We start from the raw sequence: 27,391 nt of genomic DNA, 5'->3' as shown, positions 1-27,391 counted from the left end.
TCGCTAGCATTAGTCTAACATTGTGCAATCATTTCGGACATGTAGCCTATTTGAATCATTATGGAACTCAGACCACACTTAGCAAGTTAAACCTGGAGCTCGGCGAACGGTTCATAACGACTGGACCGTTGTCATACAGTTCGATGATTAGTAAGGCTTATGGTAGATTTATAGTACTATTGTTCAACCCCTATTGTACACTTTTTTTCCCACCTTCCAATTTTTCATGGATTGAACTTGAATATGACAATTTTCCGGATGAAACAAACCAATATATTTATTTGCGCGTAAGGAAACCACGTCTGCAAACCCCATTACGCACCTTCATAAGGTACGTCTGAGTACCAACTACTGAGAAGTGCATAGGAAAGGCGTGCACTAGAAAGGCATAGTTTATTACGGCGAAATCAGGTCCATAATGCTCTGCACAAATTATCCTCTCAATTATACATATTCAAGTCTTCCCAAGTACCCCCTGTGGATAGGCCAGGTACCCCCAGGGTTGCTGGTACCCCAGGTTGAGAACCACTGCCCAAATATCCCCCACAAAGGCACAGAGTGACACTGAGAGATCAACATTGTCAGTCGGACTATCAAAATCATGTCTAATGTGCTTTGGTGTTTATATGTATATATATACACATGATGGGAATCAGGGGTGGAAATGAGGGAATGCAATCATTTTGACATGTAAAAATTAGCTACAGGTGAATTCAAGGATTATTTCATTGGTGGGTTCCCAAAGTAACTTTTCCCCATTTCCACCCCTGGTGGGAACTTTATCTCTTTAGGTCAGGCAAAATGGCATTGAATATCAATGTTTCTTTACAAGAGCGGTCCATTTGGTTCTCTTTTAGTGTGTCCCTTCAGTCCTGCTTAGAGAAGCTCCCGCCATGACCGACTGTTGGTTGCTTTAGACCGTCTCCTGATGGTCCTCTTATGTAGTTGGTTGCTGGGGGTGGCACCAGCTGAGGGAGAGAGAGGCGCATGTTGATGACATCCTTTAAACATTGCTGAATAACCATCAAAGATGCAGGGGTATTCAAAACTGAGCCTGGCGGTACGGAGAACTGCTGGGTTTCTCTTCTACCTGATAATTAATTGCACCCACCTCTAAATCAGCCCTTGATTAGAAGGGAAAGAATGAAAATCAGCAGCGGAACTTGCTGCGAGACACTCATATCTCGCCTAACTTACTTTAATGAGGTTTTGAATCTGAGTTGATGGGAGTGGACGAGACACGATGGATTAAACAAGGAAGGTTAGACTCACGTCCTATACACTCCACTTGTGGCTCCTCCCACCGCCCGTCGGGAAGGCAGCGTGCAACAGGCGGGTGGCGCCGTGTGTAGCCTGCATCACACTGGTAGAGGACGATAGAGTTGACGGGGTAGCGGTCTCTTCTGCTGCCCATCGGCCTGGCGTTGTCCACCTCAGGAGGGGAGTGGCACACGACTGGGAAGGAAGGGGAAACCAGAGGAATTGGCGAAGGAAATGATCTCATGAGATCTGTCTGTTTGTTTCCAGCGATGTCGATAAAGTCAGGGTTTGAATGACACATTGACTCTTCGTTGTGCCCTACAAATAGCGAGCTGGACCAACAACAATAATGTTTTTGGGGGGTACCAATTTGTTTTAAGACTCACAGTTTCATCTCACTTCAATTAACACCTTATTAATCCTTATTTGTGCATAGTCACCCCCGGACATCCCTATTTTTCAAAAAGCAGGCCGAATGTCTTGTTGGCTCAGTCACTGACAGCTGACCCAATTTAATGTTCTGTGCCCCCTGACCCTCAACCACTTAACCCCTGCTCCCTACCAGGTTCACTCTTGCAGGTGAAGGGCAGGTGGTAGTTGCAGGGAACATCGTTCCACTGGCCGTTCTCATGCCAGATCATCACTACACAGTCCTCTCCAGAGTTAAAGTAGTTATCCGGCTGGTTGGGCCTCCAGTTCTCAAATTCCTGCATGCGAAGACGTCAATACAGGACCATTTGATTAGAAAGGAGGATAAAATGGAGTGAAGAATGGTAATTTAATATTAATATCAATAATAATAGTGTTATTCATATTGCGTACGCAACTAGAAGTAAAGTCAGATCTAATTTTAAAAAAAGCAAAGTGCAGTAAAGTAAAGTAGGGGACCAGAGTAGGGGATACCTGAACTGGCCGAGAGGGGGAAAAAAACTCACCAATGGACTCCCATCTGTCCAGCGGAACTTATTCTGCACGTCCTTGTCATTGAGTCCAATCCACTGATAGTCCTGAGCGTTAGCTATATGGAAAATAGAACATTGAGCTGTCATGTACAGTGTGTATCAGATATGATCTATGTTTGTGAAAAAAATGTATTACACACACATGTGCATGCGCACACACACACACACACACACACACACACACACACACACACACACACACACACACACACACACACTTCACAACTAAGACAATAAAGAGTACTTACAAACACAAGCTTGCAAACACACACACACATTTGCACACATCCTATATCTATACTCACAGTTGACAAACTCCTGCTCCTGTTGGGAGGTGATGCTGACCAGGTGGGAGTTGAGCTCTTGGCAGCGCTGCTCGGCATCGGGCCAGGTGTCTCTCTCTAGAAAGTGCATGTAGCAGCTCCCCATGAACTCCACCCAGCCTTCAGCACAGCCCTGCAGTGCTGCACACAAACCGATAGATAGACACATTAACACATTACTGTAGAATGTTGGCTATTTATTTCATTTATACAACCCTCCCCCTCCCCTGTAACCATAGGCGGCGCTACCATAAGGCTAGCTGTAACCATAGGCGACGCTTCCATAAGGCTAGCTGTAACCATAGTCGGCGCTACCATAAGGCTAGCTGTAACGATAGGCGGCGGTACCATAAGGCTAGCTGTAACCACAGGTGACACTTCCATAAGGCTGGCTGTAACCATAGGCGGCGCTACCATAAGGCTAGCTGTAACCACAGGCGACGCTACCATAAGGCTAGCTGTAACCATAGGCAACGCTATCATAAGGCTAGCTGTAACCATATTCGGCGCTACCGTAAGGCTAGCTGTAACCACAGGTAACGCTACCATAAGGCTAGCTGTAACCATAGGCGGCGCTACCATAAGGCTAGCTGTAACCATAGGTGGCGCTACCATAAGGCTAGCTGTAACCATAGGTGGCGCTACCATAAGGCTAGCTGTAACCATAGGCGGCGCTACCATAAGGCTAGCTGTAACCATAGGTGGCGCTACCATAAGGCTAGCTGTAACCATAGGCGGCGCTACCATAAGGCTAGCTGTAACCATAGGCGGCGCTACCATAAGGCTAGCTGTAACCATAGGTGGCGCTACCATAAGGCTAGCTGTAACCATAGGTGGCGCTACCATAAGGCTAGCTGTAACCATAGGTGGCGCTACCATGAGGCTAGCTGTAACCATAGGCGGTGCTACCAAAAGGCTAGCTGTAACCATAGGCGGCGCTACCATTTGTCACACAACACAATGCCACAGATGTCTGAAGTTTTGAGGGAGCGTGCAATTTGCATGCTGACTGCACGAATGTCCACCAGAGCTGTTACCAAATAATTGAATGTTAATTTCTCTCTCGTTTTAGAGAATTTGTCAGTACATCCAACCTGCCTCACAACCGCAGACCACGTGTAACCACGCAGGCTCAGGACCACCACATCCGGCTTCTTCATCTGCGGGATCACCTGAGACCAGTCACCTGGACAGCTGATGCAACTGAGGAGTATTTCTGTTTGTAATAAAGTCCCTTTGTGTGGAAAAACTAAGTCTGATTGGCTGGGCCTGGCTCCCAAGTGGGTGGGCCTATACCCGTTGGCCTACCCATGGCTGTGCCCCTGCCAAGTAATTTGAAATCCATAGATTAGGGCCTAATTAATTTATTGCAATTGACCGATTGCCTTATATGAACTGTAACTCAGTAAAATCGTTGAAATGTTTGCATGTTGCTTTGACTGATTTGTTAATGTTATGCTACTCAAATATACAGAAATAACATACATTTTTCTAAACTATTCCAATCTGTTACTTGCACTTGGTTGTTACTGAAATGGTTGTTCCAGTTTAGATGTTTAGGGTAATCTTAGTTTTCCCAACCCTGGCAGTCATTCTGAATGCAGGTTGCAGGCGATTTTTTTTTTACTCTAAATGTCAGATTTCATCACTCTGGCTGGATGCCAATACGAATTATGCATCACTTTGCAAGCCAGCATAACATGACTTGCAGGACTCATGTGGACTGTAAACTATGAGTTTCAGGCCACTGTATTTAGTTAAAACTTGGCCCTCAAAATAAGGCCTTATGAAATATGTATTGTCTTGAATAATAACATTTGAATGGCAACTAATTCACTTAGTTTCTCACAATCATTTCTCTCGTCACTAGCAAACAGAGTCATGGGTGGTACTGGTAACTCAAATTTAATCGAAAGGTACCCTGGGAAATGTGCAAATAAGGCTTAAAACCCTACAGCAGGGATATTCAATTCCATTCCTGGTGGGGCCAAAACATTTCTGGTTTTGGATTTTTGTATGGTTTTTCAAAACCCACTGTTCCTAGGCCGTCATTGAAAATAAGAATTTGTTCTTAACTGACTTGCCTAGTTAAATAAAATAATAAAATAACATTGCCTTTGTTTTTAAAAGTGTAGATGATCGTTGAGTTGCGAATGTCAGTGAAAGGTCCAGACAGCCATATCACAATTTTTCAAAATATAATCAGGATATAGTTTGAGACTCACGCACCGCCCATGCCTGTAACGGTATACATTGCAGGACAGGGCAACTTTCATTTGCATGTAAACACAAAAATAACAACAGATTGATAACAGAGACACCGGGAATGTTGAGTGAAATGTCTATGATAGATATGCCGGCTTGTAATCACGTGAATACATCTTGTAACACATAGTGTTGTCACTGACATGTGCTGCAGTCCTCTCCAGTGAATCCATGTGGGCATTGGCACAAAGCAATGCCATCCTGCACAGAACAGGTGCCTGTGCCACACTGATTAGGCTCACAAAGGTCACGAGTAGCTAGAAAGAGGCAGGGTCAGAATATAATGGGTTGATTAGACAATATGCTTACTAGGGGGCATTGTTCATTAGCTGTTAGCATGTGGTGGATGAAGCAAAGAAAACAATGGCTGATCGTAGCTACTATAACCAATGGCCTGTCGAACACTTCTACGACCAAATGATCAAATAAGCTTTTTACCGTCAACTACAGCAGGCTCCTCCACCACAACAGGGGTCACCATTGAGACTGCGGTTGCTGTTGTTGGGCTAGAGAAGAATGCAGATGGTGCCGTGACATTGATTGTCTCCATGGGCCCTTCCAGTCCTTCTTGCTCCTGCCCTTTCTGCTCATGGCCCTCCAGCTCCTGGCCTTCCTCCACCAGGTCCAGGTCATCCCCTCTTCCCGTGTTTCCCAGATAGGTGATATGCTCTGGGTAAGTCATGGTAGACCCAGGGGGCAGCACCACGCCTTCTGCGACCGTTGACTCCCCCAGGGAGAGCCCACTGGCTGAGGTGCTCCCTTCATGCTGGCTACTGCCGTCTCCACTGACCTCTACGTAGCCCCGACCCTGCTCCGGACGCCGCCGTGTTGTCACCTCCATCATCCCGTCTTCTGTCAGGAAGATGACCTCATGGCCTGAGTTGGATCCGTCACCACTGGATGGGAATCCAGAGCCGCTGTGAAAACCGGAAGGATAACCGGAGGGGAAACCACTTGGAAAACCGGAGGCGAAGGGCTGGTGGCCAGAGACCTCCTGCTCTCCCGAGGGATTCTCGGTCAGGTCAATGAGACCTGAATGCTCGAAAGATATGTCGGGAAGTCCGGAGCCAGAAGTGCTGGTCACATCCCCGCTGAAGAAGCCACCGGATCCGGACACTCCACTGGAGCCACTGACATCCACACCTCCTTGTCCAAACTCCTGTCCGGTGGGCTGCTGCTTGGAGATGTCCACCATCTCTCCATCCACCATGATGATGACAGAGTCCCCGCTACCGCTCAGGTCCCCAGATACCCCACTGCCACTACCGGAGTGGGGAAGGACACCAGACGGTAGCCCACCGCTGAACTCTCCCACCCCCACCCCGGAGCCACTATTCCCAGACCCGGTGTAAGTGACAGTGGTGCTCCCCTCTACTGCCTCCTGTAGACCTCCAGAGCTAGAGCCCTGTCCTGACAAGATGTGCCCACTGCCCTCGAATGTGACTTGGAAGCCAGACCCGGAGCCCTCGCCACTGGCCCCACCAGATGTATCTCCGCTACCAGGGGTTCCACTGCCACTACCACTGGTAGAATGCTCAGCTAAGCCTGAACCGGACACATCCACAGATACAGGTGGTACGATGGGGCTCACTGAAAAACCACAGAGAGAGAACAAAGGTAAAAAGAACATGTAGTATTAATTCACTTTGACTAGAAAACAGCTTGTGCATTTAGATTTTAACAGAGGTAAACATGCTAGTGTGTAATTCTCTTTCACTCTACTGTTACGTTTGGCATGGTCGGCAGGATAAATGTACAGGAAATACTAGAGGTGATACAGAAATACTCGTTGACCACTTAATATAGAGATATGTTACCAGGAGTCAATTGGTCCGTTCTGGTTGTCATGTTGATCATTTCCTCCTCGACAACTACAGTAACGTTGAGTCTGGTTTCAGTGTGAATAATCGTAGGTTCAGCTACAAAATAAAGAAAACCAACACAATATCATTTTCATGCTTTTAACAGTGGCTGTATTTGGGCTTAAACAGTTTGAGATTTAACAGCCACCCTATTGATGACTCTGAACATATCCAAACTCATACATACCTCTGAAGCAGTACGCGTCATATCTGGAGTGCTGGTCAGGGTGTCCCGTCTGGTTGGGGAAGGCGTAGATGGTGTGTACCCCAGCCTTGCCTCCTCCACAGTGGGGCCTGGGGTTGTGGATGGGGTAGCGGATGCTCCGGTCCTGCAGCCAGCCTGGACGGCACTTGTCAAAGCCCTGTCTCCAGGCGGCATAGAGCTGCCCTGTGGTGGCTAGCGTGGTGTTGAGCTTCTGACAGTGGGCCACGGCCTCCTCGTAGGAGAAGCTGTCATAGTCGCTGGTGTAGAACAGCTCCCCTGAGAGATGAGGGAGAAGAGAGAGCAGGTGGTTTTACTAGGGCGACCACATGTCGGGACAGTCCCGTGTGGGACAGTCCCGCATTTTGTGCCGCATGCTGTCCCCAAAATATCAATGCAGCCTATGCTGTCCTGTGAATGTCATGCAAAATCATCAAGTTTGGGTCACCGCATTTGGGTATTTTAAATGTAGAAGAAGAAGAAGAAATCTCTCAACATCTGAGGCTAAGCTCTGAAGAAGAAGAAGATGAAGGAGAAGAAGAAGAATAGGGTCCATGCACCATGTCACTGACCCTTGAGGCGGTCCACATAGCAGTAGACATCGTATCGCTCGGTAGCGGGTCTCAGGCCGTAGGACCTCACCCCTGGGAGATGCTCCAGGTTCCCTGAGCACTTATCTCTGGGAGACAATATGGGGTACCTGACCACAGGAGAGAGCAAACTGTCACTATGCAGGTAAGGGTTAAGGTCATGGTTGACGGTTAACAAAGCAGTTCTACTAGGGTCCTCTTTAGGAAAAGAGACTAGAAAGTCAAATTTAGTTTTTCCGTCATTTCAATCAGAGAATTTCTGCAATCATGAGGAAATATGCAGGGAAGTGATTTCTGTAAAACCAGAATTGTGCAAACCTACTGAGAAGGCTACTGGACTACTGAAATGTAACCTATCTATCTCACCTGACGCTCTGGTCCCTGAGCCAGCCTGCATCACAGTGGTGGAGCCCTGCCTCATAGGCTGCCTGGAGCTGCTGAGAGCTGGCGATGACCGCACCCACACTCTGACAGGCCAACTGGGCCTCCACGAAGGACAGGGCATAGCGACTGGAGCCAGCACGGTAGTGGAACACTACACCTATATTGAGGGATGGAAGGAGGGAGGGAGGAGTAGGAAGAGAGGGAGGTAGAGAGAAAGAAGGGAGATAGGGGAGGGAAGAGACAAACAGATCCAAACACAGAATTTGTGTTATTACGCTTGAAAATGAAAATGGCAAAATCTAAACAATTTCCACCCTGACGTTGACCAGCACAATCTGCTAACCTGTAGGAGACATGGCAGTGTCATTGTCACGAGGGAACTCGGAGGCCACATTAGGTTTAGCTGTCACCCTGCTGATGATCTCTTCCCCCACGACTGGGGTGACCTTGGCATACGTGTCATTCACACTGGGGAGGATGGGTAAGGGCAGTTCCATGCTGGTGGTGTCCAGGGGGGCTTGGGTCAGAACCTCCCCTTGTGCCTCAGCCTCAGGGGCGGTGGTACGCCCCAGGTAAACCATGGGGCCAGCTGTGATGGTGGCCACCTCTGGGAACGGGGTCGTCTTGACTTTGCCGTCTTCTTCTGTGAAATAGGCCATTGGCAGCACGAAAAGTTAAAGTCACACTCTGTGTTACTGGAAATCACTCTAGCTATAAGACACCCAAATGAAATTCACAATTACATCTTCAACACTTTTTTTTACACTTACCTTGGTAGCAGATAGCGTCGTAGCAGGAGTCTGGGTAGGGGTAGCCTGTCTGGTTAGGGAACAGGTACACGGTCCTCACTCCAAGTAGTCCTCCACCGCACTGCGGCCTGGCAATGTTGATAGGGTAGCGGACGCTTCTATCTGCCAGCCAGCCCGCGTTGCACACGTCCATGCCAGCCTTCCAGGCCAGGTGCAGCTGCCCTGTGGTGGCCAGCTTGGCCCCTAGTTTGGCACACTGGTCCATTGCCTGGTAAAAGGCGAACTTCTCCACGGACATGGAGTAGAACACTCTGCCTGGGGATGATGTAGAGGGGAAAGCAAAGAGTGAGAAACAGAGGCAGGCAGTCATGATTTCTGATTCTTACTTCTCAAGCTAATATAATATATTAGGCTAGCTAGTTGGGTAGCTTTGTATGGCAAGTATATCAGCAATCAACATCAAGTTGATGCCCAGCTAACAATTCCAGGGAGAGAGAACATTTTTGCAATGTTACCTGTAATGTTCCCCTAATGTTTGAGTGTCCAGTTTTCCGTTAGTCATGGAAACATTATACAGTGCATTGCGAAAGTATTCGGCCCCCTTGAACTTTGCAACCTTTTGCCACATTTCAGGCTTCAAACATAAAGATATAAAACTGTATTTTTTTGTGATGAATCAACAACAAGTGGGACACAATCATGAAGTGGAATGACATTTATTGGATATTTCAAACTTTTTTAACAAATCAAAAACTGAAAAATTGGGCGTGCAAAATTATTCAGCCCCCTTAAGTTAATACTTTGTAGCGCCACCTTTTGCTGCGATTACAGCTGTAAGTCGCTTGGGGTATGTTTCTATCAGTTTTGCACATCGAGAGACTGACATTTTTTCCCATTCCTCCTTGCAAAACAGCTCGAGCTCAGTGAGGTTGGATGGAGAGCATTTGTGAACAGCAGTTTTCAGTTCTTTCCACAGATTCTCGATTGGATTCAGGTCTGGACTTTGACTTGGCCATTCTAACACCTGGATATGTTTATTTTTGAACCATTCCATTGTAGATTTTGCTTTATGTTTTGGATCATTGTCTTGTTGGAAGTCAAATCTCTGTCCCAGTCTCAGGTCTTTTGCAGACTCCATCAGGTTTTCTTCCAGAATGGTCCTGTATTTGGCTCCATCCATCTTCCCATCAATTTTAACCATCTTCCCTGTCCCTGCTGAAGAAAAGCAGGCCCAAACCATGATGCTGCCACCACCATGTTTGACAGTGGGGATGGTGTGTTCAGGGTGATGAGCTGTGTTGCTTTTACGCCAAACATAACGTCTTGCATTGTTGCCAAAAAGTTCAATTTTGGTTTCATCTGACCAGAGCACCTTCTTCCACATGTTTGGTGTGTCTCCCAGGTGGCTTGTGGCAAACTTTAAACAACACTTTTTATGGATATCTTTAAGAAATGGCTTTCTTCTTGCCACTCTTCCATAAAGGCCAGATTTGTGCAATATACGACTGATTGTTGTCCTATGGACAGAGTCTCCCACCTCAGCTGTAGATCTCTGCAGTTCATCCAGAGTGATCATGGGCCTCTTGGCTGCATCTCTGATCAGTCTTCTCCTTGTATGAGCTGAAAGTTTAGAGGGACGGACAGGTCTTGGTAGATTTGCAGTGGTCTGATACTCCTTCCATTTCAATATTATCGCTTGCACAGTGCTCCTTGGGATGTTTAAAGCTTGGGAAATCTTTTTGTATCCAAATCCGGCTTTAAACTTCTTCACAACAGTATCTCGGACCTGCCTGGTGTGTTCCTTGTTCTTCATGATGCTCTCTGCGCTTTTAACGGACCTCTGAGACTATCACAGTGCAGGTGCATTTATACGGAGACTTGATTACACACAGGTGGATTGTATTTATCATCATTAGTCATTTAGGTCAACATTGGATCATTCAGAGATCCTCACTGAACTTCTGGAGAGAGTTTGCTGCACTGAAAGTAAAGGGGCTGAATAATTTTGCACGCCCAATTTTTCAGTTTTTGATTTGTTAAAAAAGTTTGAAATATCCAATAAATGTCGTTCCACTTCATGATTGTGTCCCACTTGTTGTTGATTCTTCACAAAAAAATACAGTTTTATATCTTTATGTTTGAAGCCTGAAATGTGGCAAAAGGTTGCAAAGTTCAAGGGGGCTGAATACTTTCGCAAGGCACTGTATCTATTCTAGCAAAAACCTTTTGAGAACCTTTTTAGCATGTTTTGTTGTCTGGGTATATAATGTCAAACAGAATATACCCAGAGTGTGGTTACCATGTTCTCAGAACATACAATATTCATCTTCTAGACAAGTTTTATGGGACGTTGCGAGAACATTCAGTTTCCAGTTTTCTGAGGGTTAATGGAATATTACATTAACGCCCCTCCAAACGTGCACAGAACATGGTTGCCAGGTCTCAGAATATACGATATTAATGTTCTAGACACGTTCTAGACACCCCCCCCCCCCCCCCCCAAAAAAAATGCCTTGTTACTGTTGCCAAGACAATCAGGGCTCTGATTGAATATTCAAGTTAAAACACTGTATGTCAAATGCACTGTGTGTGAGTATGCCTAAGCTTGTCAACATATAAAGAGCTATGAATTGATCAGTGGCTCAACAATCAGGGCTCATCAATCAAGGCATTGATTGGATCTGTAACAGTAATAAGGTGTGATGGGTAATGAACTATTTTGGGGGAGGGAATGTTTCTTTGGGACCATCAGGTGACGGCTTGACAACTGATACACAGAAATGTTCCCATGAAACGTGTCTAGAACATTAATATCTTGTGTTCTGAGAACTCGGTAACCATTTTCTTTGTATTGTTTGGGGGGGGACATTCGTTGAAAATACTTCTAACCCTCAGAAACTGGATACATTAATGTTCTTGCAATGTTCCCATGAAACATGTCTAGAACATTATTATCTTAAGTTCTGAGAACATTGTAAGCATGTTCTGGGTAAGTTCTATTTCACCTGAAAAGAAGGGTCTTTTGGAAACATTCTTCACACATCACGGGTACATTCTCTAAAGTTGTGGGAACGTTTGTTGCTGGCTGGGTGTAGCTCATTTTATGCTTTGCATAATACTTTGACTTCAAATAATCATGCCCCTATTTATATGCTATAAATCATTTAACTTAGATGCCTATCTACATGCAATACAAAACAGCTTGCATAATGACCATGATAACTATGACAAACTATACAATTTGTTGTTGAGTACCTGACATCTTCTGTGCGAAGCAGTACACGTCGTAGGTCTCGTTGACCTCTCTCACGCCGTAGGTTCGCACGCCCGGGAACTCATCCTTGTCTCCAAAGCAACCCTCACGAGGCTCATGGATGGGGTACCTTGAGTAGATCACGTGACATGGCAAAGAAAAAAAATGTGTATACACATGACACATCAATTAGTCTGAAATTATATATATTTTAAAAATCCCAAACGGTTATAACGTTGCTTCATTCCAAACCATGGTTTAGAACCCCCATACTCAACTGGCAGACTGCAGTCCGGAACCGGACTAACCGCAACCGGATAAACACGGGGATAGTAGAATTGCAGTAAATGAGCTTCAAAACAGAAAAAAATGCCCCATGCAAAATGTGTAGAATTGCAGGAAATTAGCTTTAAAACTGTCAAATGTTGTCTCCGCCAACAAAAGGGGTGTGAACTGTTTGGGGTCGCATGGGTTGCGAGGTGGGGGTTTGTTACTACGCCAAAAAATGACAATATCCATCCGGACTTTTGCCACCTAGGAAATTTGTGTGACCGGACCTTCTCAAATAGTACTTGAGTATCCCTCGTCTAGAACAACATTTCACATCCTCACAAAACCCTTCAGGTTAGTTAATTTCTACAGTATATCCACATGAAAACATAAAAGATGGCTAACCTAAAAGAAGTATGACTGACAATAGTGCACACTGGCTTACCTAAAACAGTCATGACAGATAACGGTTCACAGTTTAGTATGTCAGAATTACCTGACTGTTTGGTCAGATAGCCAACCGGCGTCACATTGGTGGAAGCCATCGTCAAAGGCAGCCTGTAGCTGGGCTGGAGTGGCGATGGTGGCACTGTTCTGGATACAGGCAGCCTTGGCCCTCTCAAAGTTCAGAGTGTAGCGTGTAGAGATGGCTCGGTAGTGGAACACAACACCTGGAGAGGAGAGAACAATGACCCCCACTGTATTATTATTGATTACTATACAATTTCAGAGGGTAGGCTAGTGTATATATGAGGAAGAGGTGTTATTGAAGGGAAATTTCACTCCAAAAATATAATATAATGTTCAAAACTCAAAAGTTCTTCACCTTTTTGGGATAGGGGGCAGTATTTTCACTTTTGGATGAATAGCGTGCCCAGAGTGAACTGCCTCCTACTCTGTCCCAGATGCTAATATATGCACTCTGAAGTTTCTAAAACTGTTTGAATAATGTCTGTGAGTATAACAGAACTCATATGGCAGGCGAAAACCTGAGAAAAATCCAACCAGGAAGTGGGACATCTGAGGTTTGTAGTTTTTCAAAGCTTGGCCTACCGAATACACAATGAGATATGGATGAAGCTGCACTTCCTAGGGCTTCCACTAGATGTCAACCGTCTTTAGAAACTGGTTTGAGGATTCTACTATAAGGAGGGGCTCATGAGACCTCTTTGAGTCAGTGGTCTGGCAGAGAGCCTTGGTCTCATGACGCACGCTCCCGACAGTTACCTCTCGTTCCAGTGCTTTTCTGAAGACAAAGGAATTCTCCGGTTGGAACATTATTGATGTTTTATGCTAAAAACATCCTAAAGATTGATTCCATGCATCGTTTGACATGTTTCTAAAGGACTGTAATGGAACTTTTTGAGTTTTTGTCTGGAGTTTTTGTCTGAATTAAGTGCCTGTGCCTCATGAAGATGGATTATGGAACTTTATGGAACAAATCAGTCATTTATTGTCGAACTGGGATTCCTGGGAGTGCCTTCTGAAGAAGATCATCAAAGGTAAGTGAATATTTATGGTGTTGTTTCTAACTTTGTTGATTCCAAAATGGCGGATATTTCTCTGGCTGTAATGGGTTCTGAGCTCCGTTCTCAAATTCTGCTTTTTCCGTAAAGTTTTTTAAAAATCTGACACAGCAGTTGCATTAAGGAGAAGTCTATCTTTAATTCTGTGAATAACACTTGTATCTTTTAGCAATGTTTATTATGAGTATTTCTGCAAAATCATCGGATGTTTTGGAATCAAAACATTACTCCACGTAAGGCGCCAATGTAAACTGAGATTTTGGGATATAAATATGCACATTATCGAACAAAACATACATGTATTGTGTAACATGATGTCCTATGAGTGTCATCTGATGAAGATCATCAAAGGTTAGTGATTAATTTTATCTATATTTCTGCTTTTTGTGACTCCTATCTTTGGCTGTTTTTTCGACTTGGCTGTGACCTAACATCATCATGTGTTGTGCTTTAGCTGTAAAGCATTTTTTAAATCGGACACGATGGGTAGATTAACAAGATGTTTATCTTTCCTTTGCAGCATTGGACTTGTTAATGTGTGAAAGTTACATGTTTCTAAAATATATTTTTGAATTTCCGCCTTTTCAGCGGAATGTTGTCGAGGGGTTCCGCTGCGCATGTCCCATGCCACTGGATTCAGCTATATTCCTCAATCTCGAATAATAACCAAATAATTGACTGATTTTATTTGGCACTTTCCTTTGTCAAACTTTGATTTTGGAGTGAGATGTCCACGTTAATCTTAATGTGTGTGAGAACCCCCCAACACAATGTAGAGTACATCTGAACCAGAATAAAAGACAATCTAATGATATTTTATTTAAAATAAATCTTGTTCTGGATAGGGTCTAGTTTCCTGAATTTCCGCCTGACTGACGTGCCCAAAGTAAACTGCCTGTTACTCAGGCCCAGAAGCCAGGATATGCATATAATTGGTAGCATTAGATAGAAAAACTTTGAAGTTTCTAAAACGGTTAAAATTATGTCTGAGACTATAACAGAATTGATATGGCAGGCGACAATCTGAAGAAAAACCAACCGGAAATCTTTTAGGTCCCAGGCTATTATTGTTCCTATGTAATTTCGTCTCCCAGATTGCAATTCCTATAGCTTCCACTAGATGTCAACAGTCTTTAGTCAAGGTTTCAGGCTTGTTTTTTGAAAAACAAGCAAGAATTTAGAGTTTTGGAGAGGAGAGCACCGGAACAATATCACTCTTTCGGCGCGCGAGGGAGAGGGCGTGCGCTTACTAATTTAGCTTTCCTATTGAACATACTACTTTCCGTGTGAAATATTATAGTTTATTTACATTTTATAATACCTGAGGATTGATTAGAAACATTGTTTAACTTGTTTGGAAGAAGTTTAGTGGTAGCTTTTTGGACTCCTTTGTCTGCATGTTGATCGAGTGGATTACTGAAATCGATGGCACCAACTAAACAGACTTTTTGGGATATAAAGAAGGATTTTATCTAAGAAAACGACCATTCATGTTGTAGCTGGGACCCTTGGGATTGCAAACAGAGGAAGATCTTCAAAAGTAAGTGACTTATTTAATTGCTATTTGTGATTTTATGAAGTCTGTGCTGGTTGAAAAATATGTTGATGTGGGTCGCCATCCTCAGACAATCGCATGGTATGCTTTCGCCTATTGTAAATCAGATAACGCAGTTAGATTAACAAGAATTTAAGCTTTTAAATTATATAAGATACTTGTTTGTTCATGAATGTTTAATATTACGATTATTTATTTGAATTGCGTGCCCTCAAATTTCACCGGATGTTGTCGTATCCCTAATAGCTTGAGTTCATAACAACAAAATGCATTCAGAGCCTGTAGTTACACTCCAAGTCATACCTTGAACCTGGATGTCCACCGAGTCATGGTTTTCCTCGATGCCGTGCATGACCTCACAGCGATAGGTGCCTGAGTCCTTGGAGCGCAGCTCCGTGATCTCCATGGTGATGTCGGTGGGCACCAGAGGGTAGTTGGCCATGGTGACCCGGTCTAGGTACTCCGTCTCCACGTGAACTTTGCCCTCCGACGCCACCAGGATGAGGGTGGTCTTGCCCTTGGTGATGTATGTCCACTTGATGCGGTGGGACAGGGGGTCGACAGTGGGCGTGCCCGGGTGGTTGATTGGGTTGTCGTGGAAGTAGCAGGGCACCACCACCTTGGTGCCCATCAGAGGGCGCAGTGGCACGTCCATGGGGATGCTGACACTCAAGGTACTGTCGAGATCTTGGGAGGATAGTATGAGATTTATTTTTACGTTATATTAGTAGATCATGTAGGGAAGATGTTGCCCTACAGTAAAGTGGATTAAATTCATGTCACCTGCCTGCATTATTCCAAACCCTATCCTAAGAGATTATAAAACACTTTTGCTTTTGTATTTGGTTTCAGCAGTGGGATACACATACAGTATATAACAGAGGCCCTGTTTGAATAGCTAGAACTGCGTTCTTCCCTATTTGAACGCAATGCATCCTTCCCTATGTCCTTCCTTAATGTTGATTGGATTTGATTGGATGGAAGCAGAGGAGTGGAAAGCTTGCATACACCTATTCATGTTGGATCAGGGATTACTTCAAGGAAAGGAGGAAGGAACAATGCTTTTTCCATAGTATTTGAATAGGGCCGGTGAACAATAGTGATGCAATATAACACATACCGCTAGGGTCTTCAAATGATATTGTTGAGGTGATGAAGGGCAGAGACACACACAGTAGGAGCAAGGAGATCATGGTTTACCTGTAATGGAAGAAAAAACTGTCAGTGAAAAAAATGGCTGTCTTGTCAGATTTGGTGAGGTACTGTCATTTAGCCTGGTCAACCAGACTGAGCTCTCGTTTTGGTTGACCAGGCTGACTGTAAAACGACACAACGGCCTCACATTTTTTTTATGGGTTCCAATGGTGTGTAAAAAGCCTCATTAGACCACAAACTGTTGCTGTTCTCTGTTTAGCCAGGTGGTAGAAGCACATGGCTGTACTCGTTTATATCCACTAGATGATTGGGATTGGGACCGAACTTTACTTTACGGTGACCTTGCAGTGATTTCCCTCTTACCTGATTCTATTTTACATTTAAGCTTCAACAGAATATACATTCCCACATGTATTTTGTGTCCTGTGCCGGGTTGACTTTCGCCAGGCAACATCTGTTTAAATGATTCCAACTTGTCTGGTGTGAAAGGTTTTACCAGATAGTTTATTTACATGTATTCTTCAGTACAACACAGCTACTTTTCTCCTTAGTGGCACCGTATTCACACAGGCTAACTGCTACTATATATCAGCACGGGCTGGTTGTACTGTGCATTACCAGTGGAAACATCATGCCAAAAATCACTTCCCCCATTCTCAAATACCACTCACATGTTCATCAATGAATAAAACCCCTCTGTCCCTGGCACGGGATATGTTCTCAGCGCAAAAAAAATAGAATTTCAAATGTATACAGCATGGGAAGTCTTTATACAGTAGCTTATAGGAAAAGGGAAAGAAATGAAATACTCAGTCAGGGCAGTTTTCCAGCGGTTCTCAGATACTGGCCCTTTCAGTGTATAGTAGTCTATCTGCCTCCAGTCACTTCCTCTCTGGCTAGTGTGTGTGTGTGTGTGTGTGTGTGTGTGTGTGTGTGTGTGTGTGTGTGTGTGTGTGTGAGAGAGAGAGAATAAAAGCTGCCTTGATGGTGGATAAAAAGCATGGGTATTCCACATGGGCAGGAATGTTACTGGTCACTTCAGCTGGGATGGCTGGTGGCCTAATGGGTCACTGGGTGTGATCCTGCTCTTCTATGTTCAGGGGGGTAAATAAGGTAGAGGACAACCTTCCCCAAAATGTGAGGGATGAGAGTGGAAACTATAGACATATTAACTCCTGAGCTCCTGAGTCTGTTATGCCATTTAGCTTAGGATTGTACCCATACTTTCTCATCTCCTTCAGCACACGACACAAAACAATCATTTTGATCAGTTTGGGTGACAGAAAGGGCAAGTCAAAGGCTGTAGATATCAGATAGGCATTTAGAGGTTATGGAACGACTGTGTGCTGTAGCTCACAGTAGGCAGAGATGGCGTCAAGACCAGAACTCTCAAGGCCCAGATCCATACCTGCATTCGAGTACGGTAAAAACCTAAAGTGTTACCAATGGTTGCGAAGTGTTACCAATAGTTGCCAAGTGTTACCAATGGTTTCCTAGTCTTGAATAGCTCTTGGAGAGAGTGAGCCACTGTGACCCAGGTTTATTTCTTCTCTGCTTTCCACCACAGCCTTACAGTACCTTCATCTGGTTACATTTTGAGGGGGCCCGTGCAGTCCAGCAACCCTTTGATAGATTACAAACTAGACTCATTCCAACATTCAGACACAGATGGACTCTACCCTACAAGGAGATTACATCATATCTGTCCTTCTTCATCTCAGTCCTGGGTTGAGTTCATTAGGCATCAAACGAAAGAACACGGACTGAAATATGGAGGGACTACCGGGACTTGTCCAATCATCAATCATTTTAATATTTCTTTGCAATGTTTAAAAAAAATATTACCTGCCCTAATGAACACTACCCTGAGGTAAATTAAAGACTACAGAGGGAGGCCAGAGGAATTCAGAGGCTAGTAAAGTCAGTCTCCCAAGATCAAAGTTCAAAAGTCATTCCACCCAAGTGTATCACAAGAAGGATTGACTCTGCTCACACACAGTCATTTACACACAAACATAAATCCACACTGGGGTCACATCCTAGAAAAGTTCACTCACTCACTCACGCACTCTCTCTCTCACACACACACACACACACACACACACACACACACACACACACACACACACACACACACACACACACACACACACACACACACACACACACACACACACACACACACACACACACACACACACACACAAACAGAGGCTTGGGTAACACGCCTAGACAAGTTCACACACGTGTGTGAGAGCAGGCCTGCATTCTCTAAGTTTCACAATCTCAGGAAATACAGCTCCAACATTCTGTAAGTTCCATACACTCAGGAAATAGAGCTCCAACATTCTCTAAGTTCCACACACTCAGGAAATAGAGCTCCAACATTCTCTAAGTTCCACACACTCAGGAAATACAGCTCCAAAATTTGCTGTCAGAGATCTAACTGGGTCGATCAGCTCAGTTATATTTGGGAGGAAACACTAAATGGCACATGCACATGAAATTGCAGATCACCTCACAACTGTAGAACCTCCAGCTAAATCATAAAATTAGCTATATTCTTCATAACTCCTCTTAGGGCTGGATTCAATCTGTATTGCATAAGTATGGCAGGTAAATCCATTTGAATTCAATCACTTTTTGATAGCATCACTTTTCATTTAAACAAAACATTCCATACAGTACATGTTTGCCCATTGAAGAAGTATTCAGAAAGGGACTTGGAACTGAATGCCAAAACATTTAGGAGATAGAGGTGCTCAAAGTTGACCAAATTTTAGCACACCCCACCATACCATGAGACATTCGTGCCTTCATTACTGGAAAAGATAAACGGTTGAGTTTGATATCATTAAAAAGCATACAGAGCTGTCAAACTATTTCATAATTTCTTTAAAAAAAAAAAAACTTTAATGTAAATGATCTAAAAACCTGTAAACTCAGATTTTTTGTCATATTTGCATACTGTATGTTGTAGCTTAGACCCTACTTTACATCAGCTGAGGTTGTGTTGTTCCCGCCATCGGTTGAGACGCAACATTCTCTTGAATGCAGGGTTGGTGTCCTTTCAATGATAGAAATATAATTCAGAGAATGGACCTATCCCTTCAGACCACTGCAATTTAGCTGGTACTCCTTTAAAATTCAAATTGAACTTACATTTGAACTTCTAATTACTACCACGAAGATGGCGGCCGGTCCACCCACCGTCGAATGTCAACTCAAATTGTCGCGTGCATTCTATGATCTATGTTTCTATGATTTCAAAAGCTTTCCGGTGGAAGATTGACAGTATAATTTAAAACAACTGACATTACCATTCATGTTAACATTCTCTGATGTGTGGACCTCCAACCATCTTTGTGGTACCATTCGGAAGTTGACGTTTTAATTCTATTCCCATTTTAGTACATTTATCAGCCAAAACATGACACCCCACTCTGTATTCAAGAGCATATTGTGTCTCAACTGATGGTGGGAAAAACACAAAAACCTTAGATGATGTAAAATAGGGTCTAAGCTACAGAATATGTGTTTTAGATCATTTTAGATAATTGACATTAAAGAAGAAAAAAAGGACATTTCAACAGCAACAAAAAAAAATCTGGAATTTCTAAAACAGTTTGGCAACCCTGTTGGTATGTTTATAAATTAGATCAATCTCAACCATTTGTCTTTTCCAGTGTTGAAGACATCGATGTTTCATCGTATGGTGCGGCATGCAAAACAGTTCAAATTTGAGCACCTTCATCTCTTGAATGTTTTGGCATTCAGGTCTAAAAAGTCACTCTCTGCGCACTTCTACAATGGAAAAATAGGCATGAAACGTTTCATTCAAGTCAAAAGGGGTGCTGTTAAAAAAAAATTGAATTCATGTGAATTTACCCTTGTGGAAGACACGCGTTGTAGCTCGATGGACAGTTAAAGGCAATGTTCCCACGTTCGCGGAGACTGCATTCGTCGGCTCAATCGGGAATCAACTTTACACTTGGATCGAACGTGGATCTTCCGTGATATTACTTTGAATCCAGCCCTTAGTTAGGACAGCGACTTTTTCTGGAACTCTCAAAATCTTCAATCTATTTAGAACCTTCTTTGAAAATCTAGAAGGAGAAGGGCTTTGCCGGCCTGATAAAGACGGACTTTATGAAGTGTTCGAATAATCCAATGATTTGATCCCAGCATTCCAACTGAGCTAGATGTAGTTCTAAACGTTGCTTTGAATGCATGTACCACACAACTAGTAGCTAAGGCAACGTTGACCATAACGCTAAGTTCACAAAAGGGAGGCCTTTCCAGAATGGATTTGATGAAAATCCCTCCCTGAAGAACTAGCTGCTCCCTAACACAGTTGCCATATATAAACACACAGCATGGCCAACCAAAACCGTATCCCTGGGTTTACTGTAGCATACTACTATATATCTCTACAGGTAGCCAATAAATCCACATGCTCTTTCAAGGCATGAATTAAAACCTTGCCATCCTCCAACCTTCACGATCTACACTCCCATTGTAAGCCAGCCAAGTCTGGAGCGGCAGCCGTATAGGTCTTCTACCCCTTCTACAGTATGTCCATTCAGCCAGTGTGGTATGTTCCGTTCCCCATTGAGGTGGAGGCCAATAAGGCCCTGGTCTGTTCCTGCCATGGTGGAGCCCTGTGAGTTTGGATGAATGCAGGGCCCTGGGAGGGTGTTGGAAGCCAAGATAAACACAGGTCTGTGGGGGCTGTATTCCTGAGGAGGCCCTTAAACCCGCCTGGGTCTCTGGAGACCACAGGCGCCATAACAGAGTGGACATTGACAACAGAGGCCCTCAGAGGGTTAAGAGAGCAGGGGGCTGGGGAACATGCCCATTGCCCATCATAGACCTGCATATAAAATATTGTTGAAACAATTGATTTTCAGGACAAACTCTTAAAATGAATGATCAAGGAAAACAAAACATGTATGTGAATATTCTAAGTTATTATATTTCATCCCTTTTTCCAAATTCAAAATGGGGAAAATACAACATTTCCCAGAATGCCTTAGTTTAACCCTGACGTTTACCCCGAGGCCTTCAAAAAGAAGCCAAACAAATGAATATATAGATCTATGAATATATTTGGCTATTCTAAGCATTAAGGTTAAAAGAGTATATGAACATTGTTTCCAGAGAAAGTGATATATTCTTTGGTATCTGGAAGTGGGACCTATCAGAATCAATGAAACCTCATGTTCTATGACTGAGTGGAATTTTCTTTAAATTGCACTGAATTAAATTCTACTTCCTCCCGCTCAAACTCAAATTCAATTGGAATTTCAACTCATGAGTTGGACACACACACCCAATGCAGATACTGTATGTAAGTGGATGTGTACAGTACATAGGTGTGCATGTACCGTATACACACAGATGGGCACATAGGTATATACATGCATTTGCAAATACACACATGCACTCGTGCATGAGCAAACACACACATGCACATGTGTGTCATACACACGCCCACACTAAACATTAGATAGTAGCATATATTTTCTGACTTCATGGTTAGGAACAATTGATCATTCATGCCGTGTCTTAAAAAAAGCATTACTTTTACGAATGTGTATTTATGGTGGGGATAAAGAGACTGTCCATAGTTGTCCTGATCTTTTCCCTTTCTGTAGAAATTCTCATAACCAAACTACTGTATTTATTGATTAAAACTGTTCAAACTACGGCACAGTGCGTTCCTAAACTGTTATCAAATCAATCAAATGTTATATGTCACCAGAGCCGAATACCTTCCAGTCAAACGCTTACTTACAAGCCCTTAACCAGCAATACAGTCAATGTGTCAATGTACAGTCAATGTGTGGGAGCACCGGTTAGTCGAGGTAATTGAGGTAATATGTACATGTAGGTAGAGTTAAAGTGACTATGCATAGGTAATAAACAGAGAGTAGCAGCAGCGTAAAAGAGGGAGGCAATGCATATAGTCTGGGTAGCCATTTGATTAGCTGTTCAGGAGTCTTATGGCTTGGGGGTAGAAGCTGTTAAGAAGCCTTTTGGACCTAGACTTGGTGCGCCGGTACCGCTTGCCATGCAGTAGCAGAGAGAACAGTTTATGACTAGGGCCTTCCTCTGACTGGTATAGAGGTCCTGGATGACAGGAGGTTTGGCCCCAGTGATGTACTGGCCCGTACGCACTACCCTCTGTAGAGCATTGCTGTCGGAGGCCGGGCAGTTGCCATACCAGGCAGTGATGCAACCAGTCAGGATGCTCTTGATGGTACAACTGTAGAACTTTTTGAGGATCTGAAGACCCATGCCAAATCTTTTCAGTCTCCTGAGGGGGAAAAGGCTTTGTTGTGCCTTCTTTATGACTATCTTGGTATGTTTGGACCATGATTGTTTGTTGGTGATGTGGACACTTGAAGCTCTTAACCTACTCCACTACAGACCCGCCGATGAGAATGGGGGCATGCTCGGTCCTTCTTTTCCTGTAGTCCACAATCATCTCCTTTGTCTTGATCAAGCTGAGGGAGAGGTTGTTATCCTAGCACCACACGGCCTGGTCTCTGACCTCCTCCCTATAGGCTGTCTCGTCGATGATCAGGCCTACCACTGTTGTGTCATCGGAAAATTGATGATGGTGTTGGAGTCGTGCCTGGCCATGCAGTCATGAGTGAACAGGGAGTACAGGAGGGGACTGAGCACGCACACCTGAGGGGCCCCCGTGTTGAGCATCAGTGTGGCGGATGTGTTGTTACATACCCTTACCACCTGGGGGAGTTTCCCCATCAGGAAGTCCAGGATCCAATTGCAGAGGGAGGTGTTTAGTCCCAGGGTCCTTAGCTTAGTGATGAGCTTTGAGGGCACTATGGTGTTGAACTGTAGTCAAGCTCAAGCTGTAGTCAATGAATAGCATTCTCACATAGGTGTTCCTTTTGTCCAGGTGGGAAAGGGCAGTGTGGAGTGCAATAGAGATTGCATCATCTGTGGATCTGTTGGGGCGGTATGCAAATTGGAGTGGGTCTAGGGTTTCTGGGATGATGGTGTTGAGGTGAGCCATGACCAGCCTTTCAAAGCACTTCATGGCTACAGACGTGAGTGCTACTATGGCACAGCACATTCTAAATATGTTCAAACTACGGCACAGTGCATTCTAAATCTGTTCAAACTATGGCACTGTGCATTCTAAATCTGTTCAAACTACGGCACAGTGCATTCTAAATCTGCTCAAACTACGGCACAGTGCATTCTAAATCTGTTCAAACTACGGCACAGTGCATTCTAAATCTGTTCAAACTACGGCACAGTGCATTCTAAATCTGCTCAAACTACGGCACAGTGCATTCTAAATCTGTTCAAACTACGGCACAGTGCATTCTAAATCTGCTCAAACTACGGCACAGTGCATTCTAAATCTGTTCAAACTACGGCACAGTGCATTCTAAATCTGCTCAAACTACGGCACAGTGCATTCTAAGACTTCCAACAGCCGAATACTGTAACAGCCTTAGCTGATACATGCAATACATGCTGAAAACTGCAACTAACAATTCAGTTCAACCTATACATTTTCAATAAAAGCAAAAAATATTCTAATCAGACAGACATCTTTGGGACACATCCTCTCAAAGAAAGATCCAAATCCTTCGTTGAATGTGTAGTATTACTCGAACAAATAAACATTTGTCTGCCTTCTGCCTCTGTCAGAAATGGTTAGGAAAGGGAGTTCAGCCGTACAGTTACCCTCTAACCCAGGGGTGGGCAATTCCAGTCCTCGTGGGCCTGATTGGTGTCACAGTTTTGCCCCAGCCCCAGCTAACACACCTGACTCCAATAATCACCTAATCATGATCTTCAGTTTAGAATGCAATTTGATTAATCAGCTGTGTTTGCTAGGATGGAGAAAGAGTGTGACACCAATCAGGCCCCCGAGGACTGGAATAGGCCACCCCTCTTCTATCCCCAAATGGTATAGTAGCCAGTTCTTAACTGACTTGCCTAGTTAAACGAAGGTCAAATAAATCAAATAAAAAATTGTCATGCCATGCCCACAACATGTGCCCCCTCATTTTTATCCATGTATACACTGAAAAAATACAGAATATATTGTTTTGTTTGCACATAATTAATCCAAAGAAGTCAAATTTCACCAGTGGCTCTGACACTGACTATCAGGGACAATCAAGTCAGCACAACAAAGCACATTAAGCAAAATAAAAAAACAACATAGCATGTAAAAGTTTGAGTGTGACAAGAATCTCAGAATTTCACTGCAGTTCCACGTTAAGAGATAGATGGAGCTGCAGGAAAACGTCTGAATTCTGATAAGCCATGTACACATTTTTATTAAACAGCTTATCAGCTTAAAAAAAAACGATTTGCATGTTGTTGTTTTTTTTTTACTCTCTAAAAGCTTTAAAACATGAAAGCAAAATGCCTTTATCTATATTTTCTAGGTGTTACTGAGGTCAAGGTACATTTTATTCGGTCCAGCACGCTCATCCCCTCTTACTAGCAGCACTGGATGCTGCCCAGTACCGATGATACTGAAAACAAAACTTTACCTTGCCACTGTCCTCCAAGCCAAGGATAAACGTCAAGTTATCAAGAGGCCAAATTGTGCCTCTTGAAATGGATATGTTTTAGCGCAGTATTCTTGTCCCTGACTGGATTGGTACTGTATAACGCACCCCTGTAGTAACGTACCGTTGATGTGCCGTGACTCTAACCTGTGAGCCAAATCCTTATGTGTTCTGACTGTGTGCTGCTCCCAGATGTGCTGTGAGTTGAAGGAAGCTTTATTCAAACGGAGTACCAAGTTTAGCAGTGAGAGAGAGAGAGAGAGAGAGAGAGAGAGAGAGAGAGAGAGAGAGAGAGAGAGAGAGAGAGAGAGACACACACAAAGAGAGAGCTGTAGTAGAGAGGTAGTGTTGAATCGTCTTGCCAATAGTGTGAGGTCATGCAAACAGTCGGAGGATTTGAAAACCAAAGCAGTACCACGGAACCACACTACTCTACAGTACTAGTGAATGGTTGCTATTTGATAGGCTGTGTTCACAATAAAGGTGAAATTGGCATGAGGCTGATAAAACTAAATCCATAATATTTTTCTACCTCCTGTTCAGAGGATTAGAAGGATTTTTTGGGGGGAAAGCATAACTCAGAATGAACATATATTGTTTTGATGTGTTGGACGGTGCTTGCAATAATATTAAAATAATATGATAGAACCTTTTATTATACAGTATCAGTAAACCTGGGACATTTCCAGTTAACCCTTTACAATATGAGTGCATCCCTTTGGAGAGTATAACAATTCAAACATTCACATTCAGGTTTGTGGACTTTCACTACATGAGAGAAAAGACAAAAGGCTAAGTAGATGCAAAAGGATCCACAATCTTTCGTAATATGAGCTGACTGTTTGTACTGAGGCCAAGCAACTATCTAAGCTAGTTTTGATGCAGCATTTTGGAAGTGTTTGGGGCGAGTGAGAGTTTGGGGTCTTCTCAACACTGTCTGTTAAACACACACAGGCACGCACGCACGCACACGCACACACACACACACACACACACACACACACACACGCACACACACGCACACACACACGCACGCACACGCACACACACACACACACACACAGGGGCTTGGGAAATTTTGTTTTTGTGCCTTTCTCTGACGTAGGCCAGTGCATTATCCTAGCCTTACAGAATACTTGATGTGGCTAACGCTAGCTTCAGGCTCTACCTGGGCCTGCTTACTATTTAGCCATCCATGTTCATTGATGTGATTCAGGCACTACAATAATGTTTAGCTTCATGCATGTTAATCTTTGTAGTGTGCAATTGAGTACATGATTTACTGTATTTAGCTAAACTCATTATGCAGTAGTGCGCAATAAAGTATAGGCCTAATTGCCTTGTGTGTAATTTTGCATGGTTAACCCCATTTCCATTTCGCTTTCCTCCAAGAAACCACACATGAATGGATAAGTACCCAAAAGTGAACCGGAGTGTGTTGTGTGGTGACAACAAACATCCTTTGCCCTGTCGTCCTTTGGCTCTGTTCTTGCTGGACATCCCTGTGGTGCATCACACATCCCTGAATCAGTACATAGTGTTTAGTAGAGGTCATCCAGGCACTTTCAGTTTTCTTGTGTGAACGTTCTACAGCCTAGTATTGTTTACACCCCTCAAACTCAGCTCTGGACCTTGAAGCCAGTTCCACTATTTTTTTTTTCTCCGTCGTTCTCTTGTAATCGGAGACTGATTTAGACCTGGGACACCAGGTGTGTGCAATTCATTGTCAGGCAGAACAGAACCAGCAGGCTCCGGACCTCGTAGGGTAAGAGCTGAGTACCCTTGGTCTGTACCACGAGACTGATTTACTGTGAGGGAACATATGTGCCGAAGATTCAAGGTGAGGAAGGCTTACATTTTGTCGAGATATTTCCATCATACGGTACAAAGCCACTCGCTGGAAACAAAAAGGTACAGTAAATACAAAAAGGGCCCCCAAAACATCAGGTGGAATGGTGGCAGCCCTTTCCTAACAAACACTGGATGATGTATCAGCAAAGTCTACTACTATCGGATGTATCCGCATGCCATTGGAGGAGACGGTTAGCGTTTTTCGTCATGAATCTTGCCCTGGAGGAATCTCTGTGGGACGGTCACTAGCTGGCACGGTCACAAAGCCATACAATCGTGTTTTTACCCTAACCGTTATCATTACTGCTAACCTTAATGCCGAAACCTTAAATCATGAATTTTTACAATACAGACCATTTTTAACTATGCAGCTGACCCATCTAGCGGAAATGGTTCCGTTCTGCCTCGGAATAAGACTCATCCCAATGAACCTGCTTGGAGCATGGAATTCCCCACCATTTGCCCTCAGTCATTTGACAAACCAATTAGGTTGGATTCTTTCCAGTGTTAAAGAGCGAGTTATGGCTGTCAGTCCCTACACTGCATTCAGACGGCTGAGTATGTGCAAAGTAACAACTTGCTGAACTGTGATTCATTGCCAAGAACAGGAAACTGAA

General features: G+C 43.9%; 1 protein-coding gene across 1 annotated transcript; it reads right to left on the bottom strand.

Annotated features, from left to right (window-relative positions):
• LOC139368908 (aggrecan core protein-like) lies at positions 1-25,115 on the bottom strand. Its single transcript, XM_071108392.1, has 18 exons — positions 25,048-25,115; positions 16,322-16,401; positions 15,505-15,888; positions 12,617-12,791; positions 11,853-11,980; positions 8,619-8,912; positions 8,192-8,491; positions 7,831-8,005; positions 7,447-7,574; positions 6,860-7,153; positions 6,628-6,729; positions 5,249-6,400; positions 4,954-5,067; positions 2,528-2,686; positions 2,196-2,278; positions 1,823-1,967; positions 1,273-1,455; positions 1-968 (listed from the first exon to the last, which is right to left on the bottom strand). Exons 2-18 carry the CDS (start codon positions 16,392-16,394, stop codon positions 877-879), a joined length of 3,981 nt encoding a protein of 1,326 aa, XP_070964493.1. The 5' UTR covers positions 16,395-16,401; positions 25,048-25,115; the 3' UTR covers positions 1-876.
• Between the last annotated feature and the right edge of the window lie 2,276 nt (positions 25,116-27,391).

The sequence above is a fragment of the Oncorhynchus clarkii genome, chromosome 2, assembly GCF_045791955.1.
Source record: "Oncorhynchus clarkii lewisi isolate Uvic-CL-2024 chromosome 2, UVic_Ocla_1.0, whole genome shotgun sequence".
Classification (NCBI taxonomy): Eukaryota; Metazoa; Chordata; class Actinopteri; order Salmoniformes; family Salmonidae; genus Oncorhynchus; species Oncorhynchus clarkii.
This window is presented reverse-complemented; position numbering and strand designations above follow the sequence as displayed.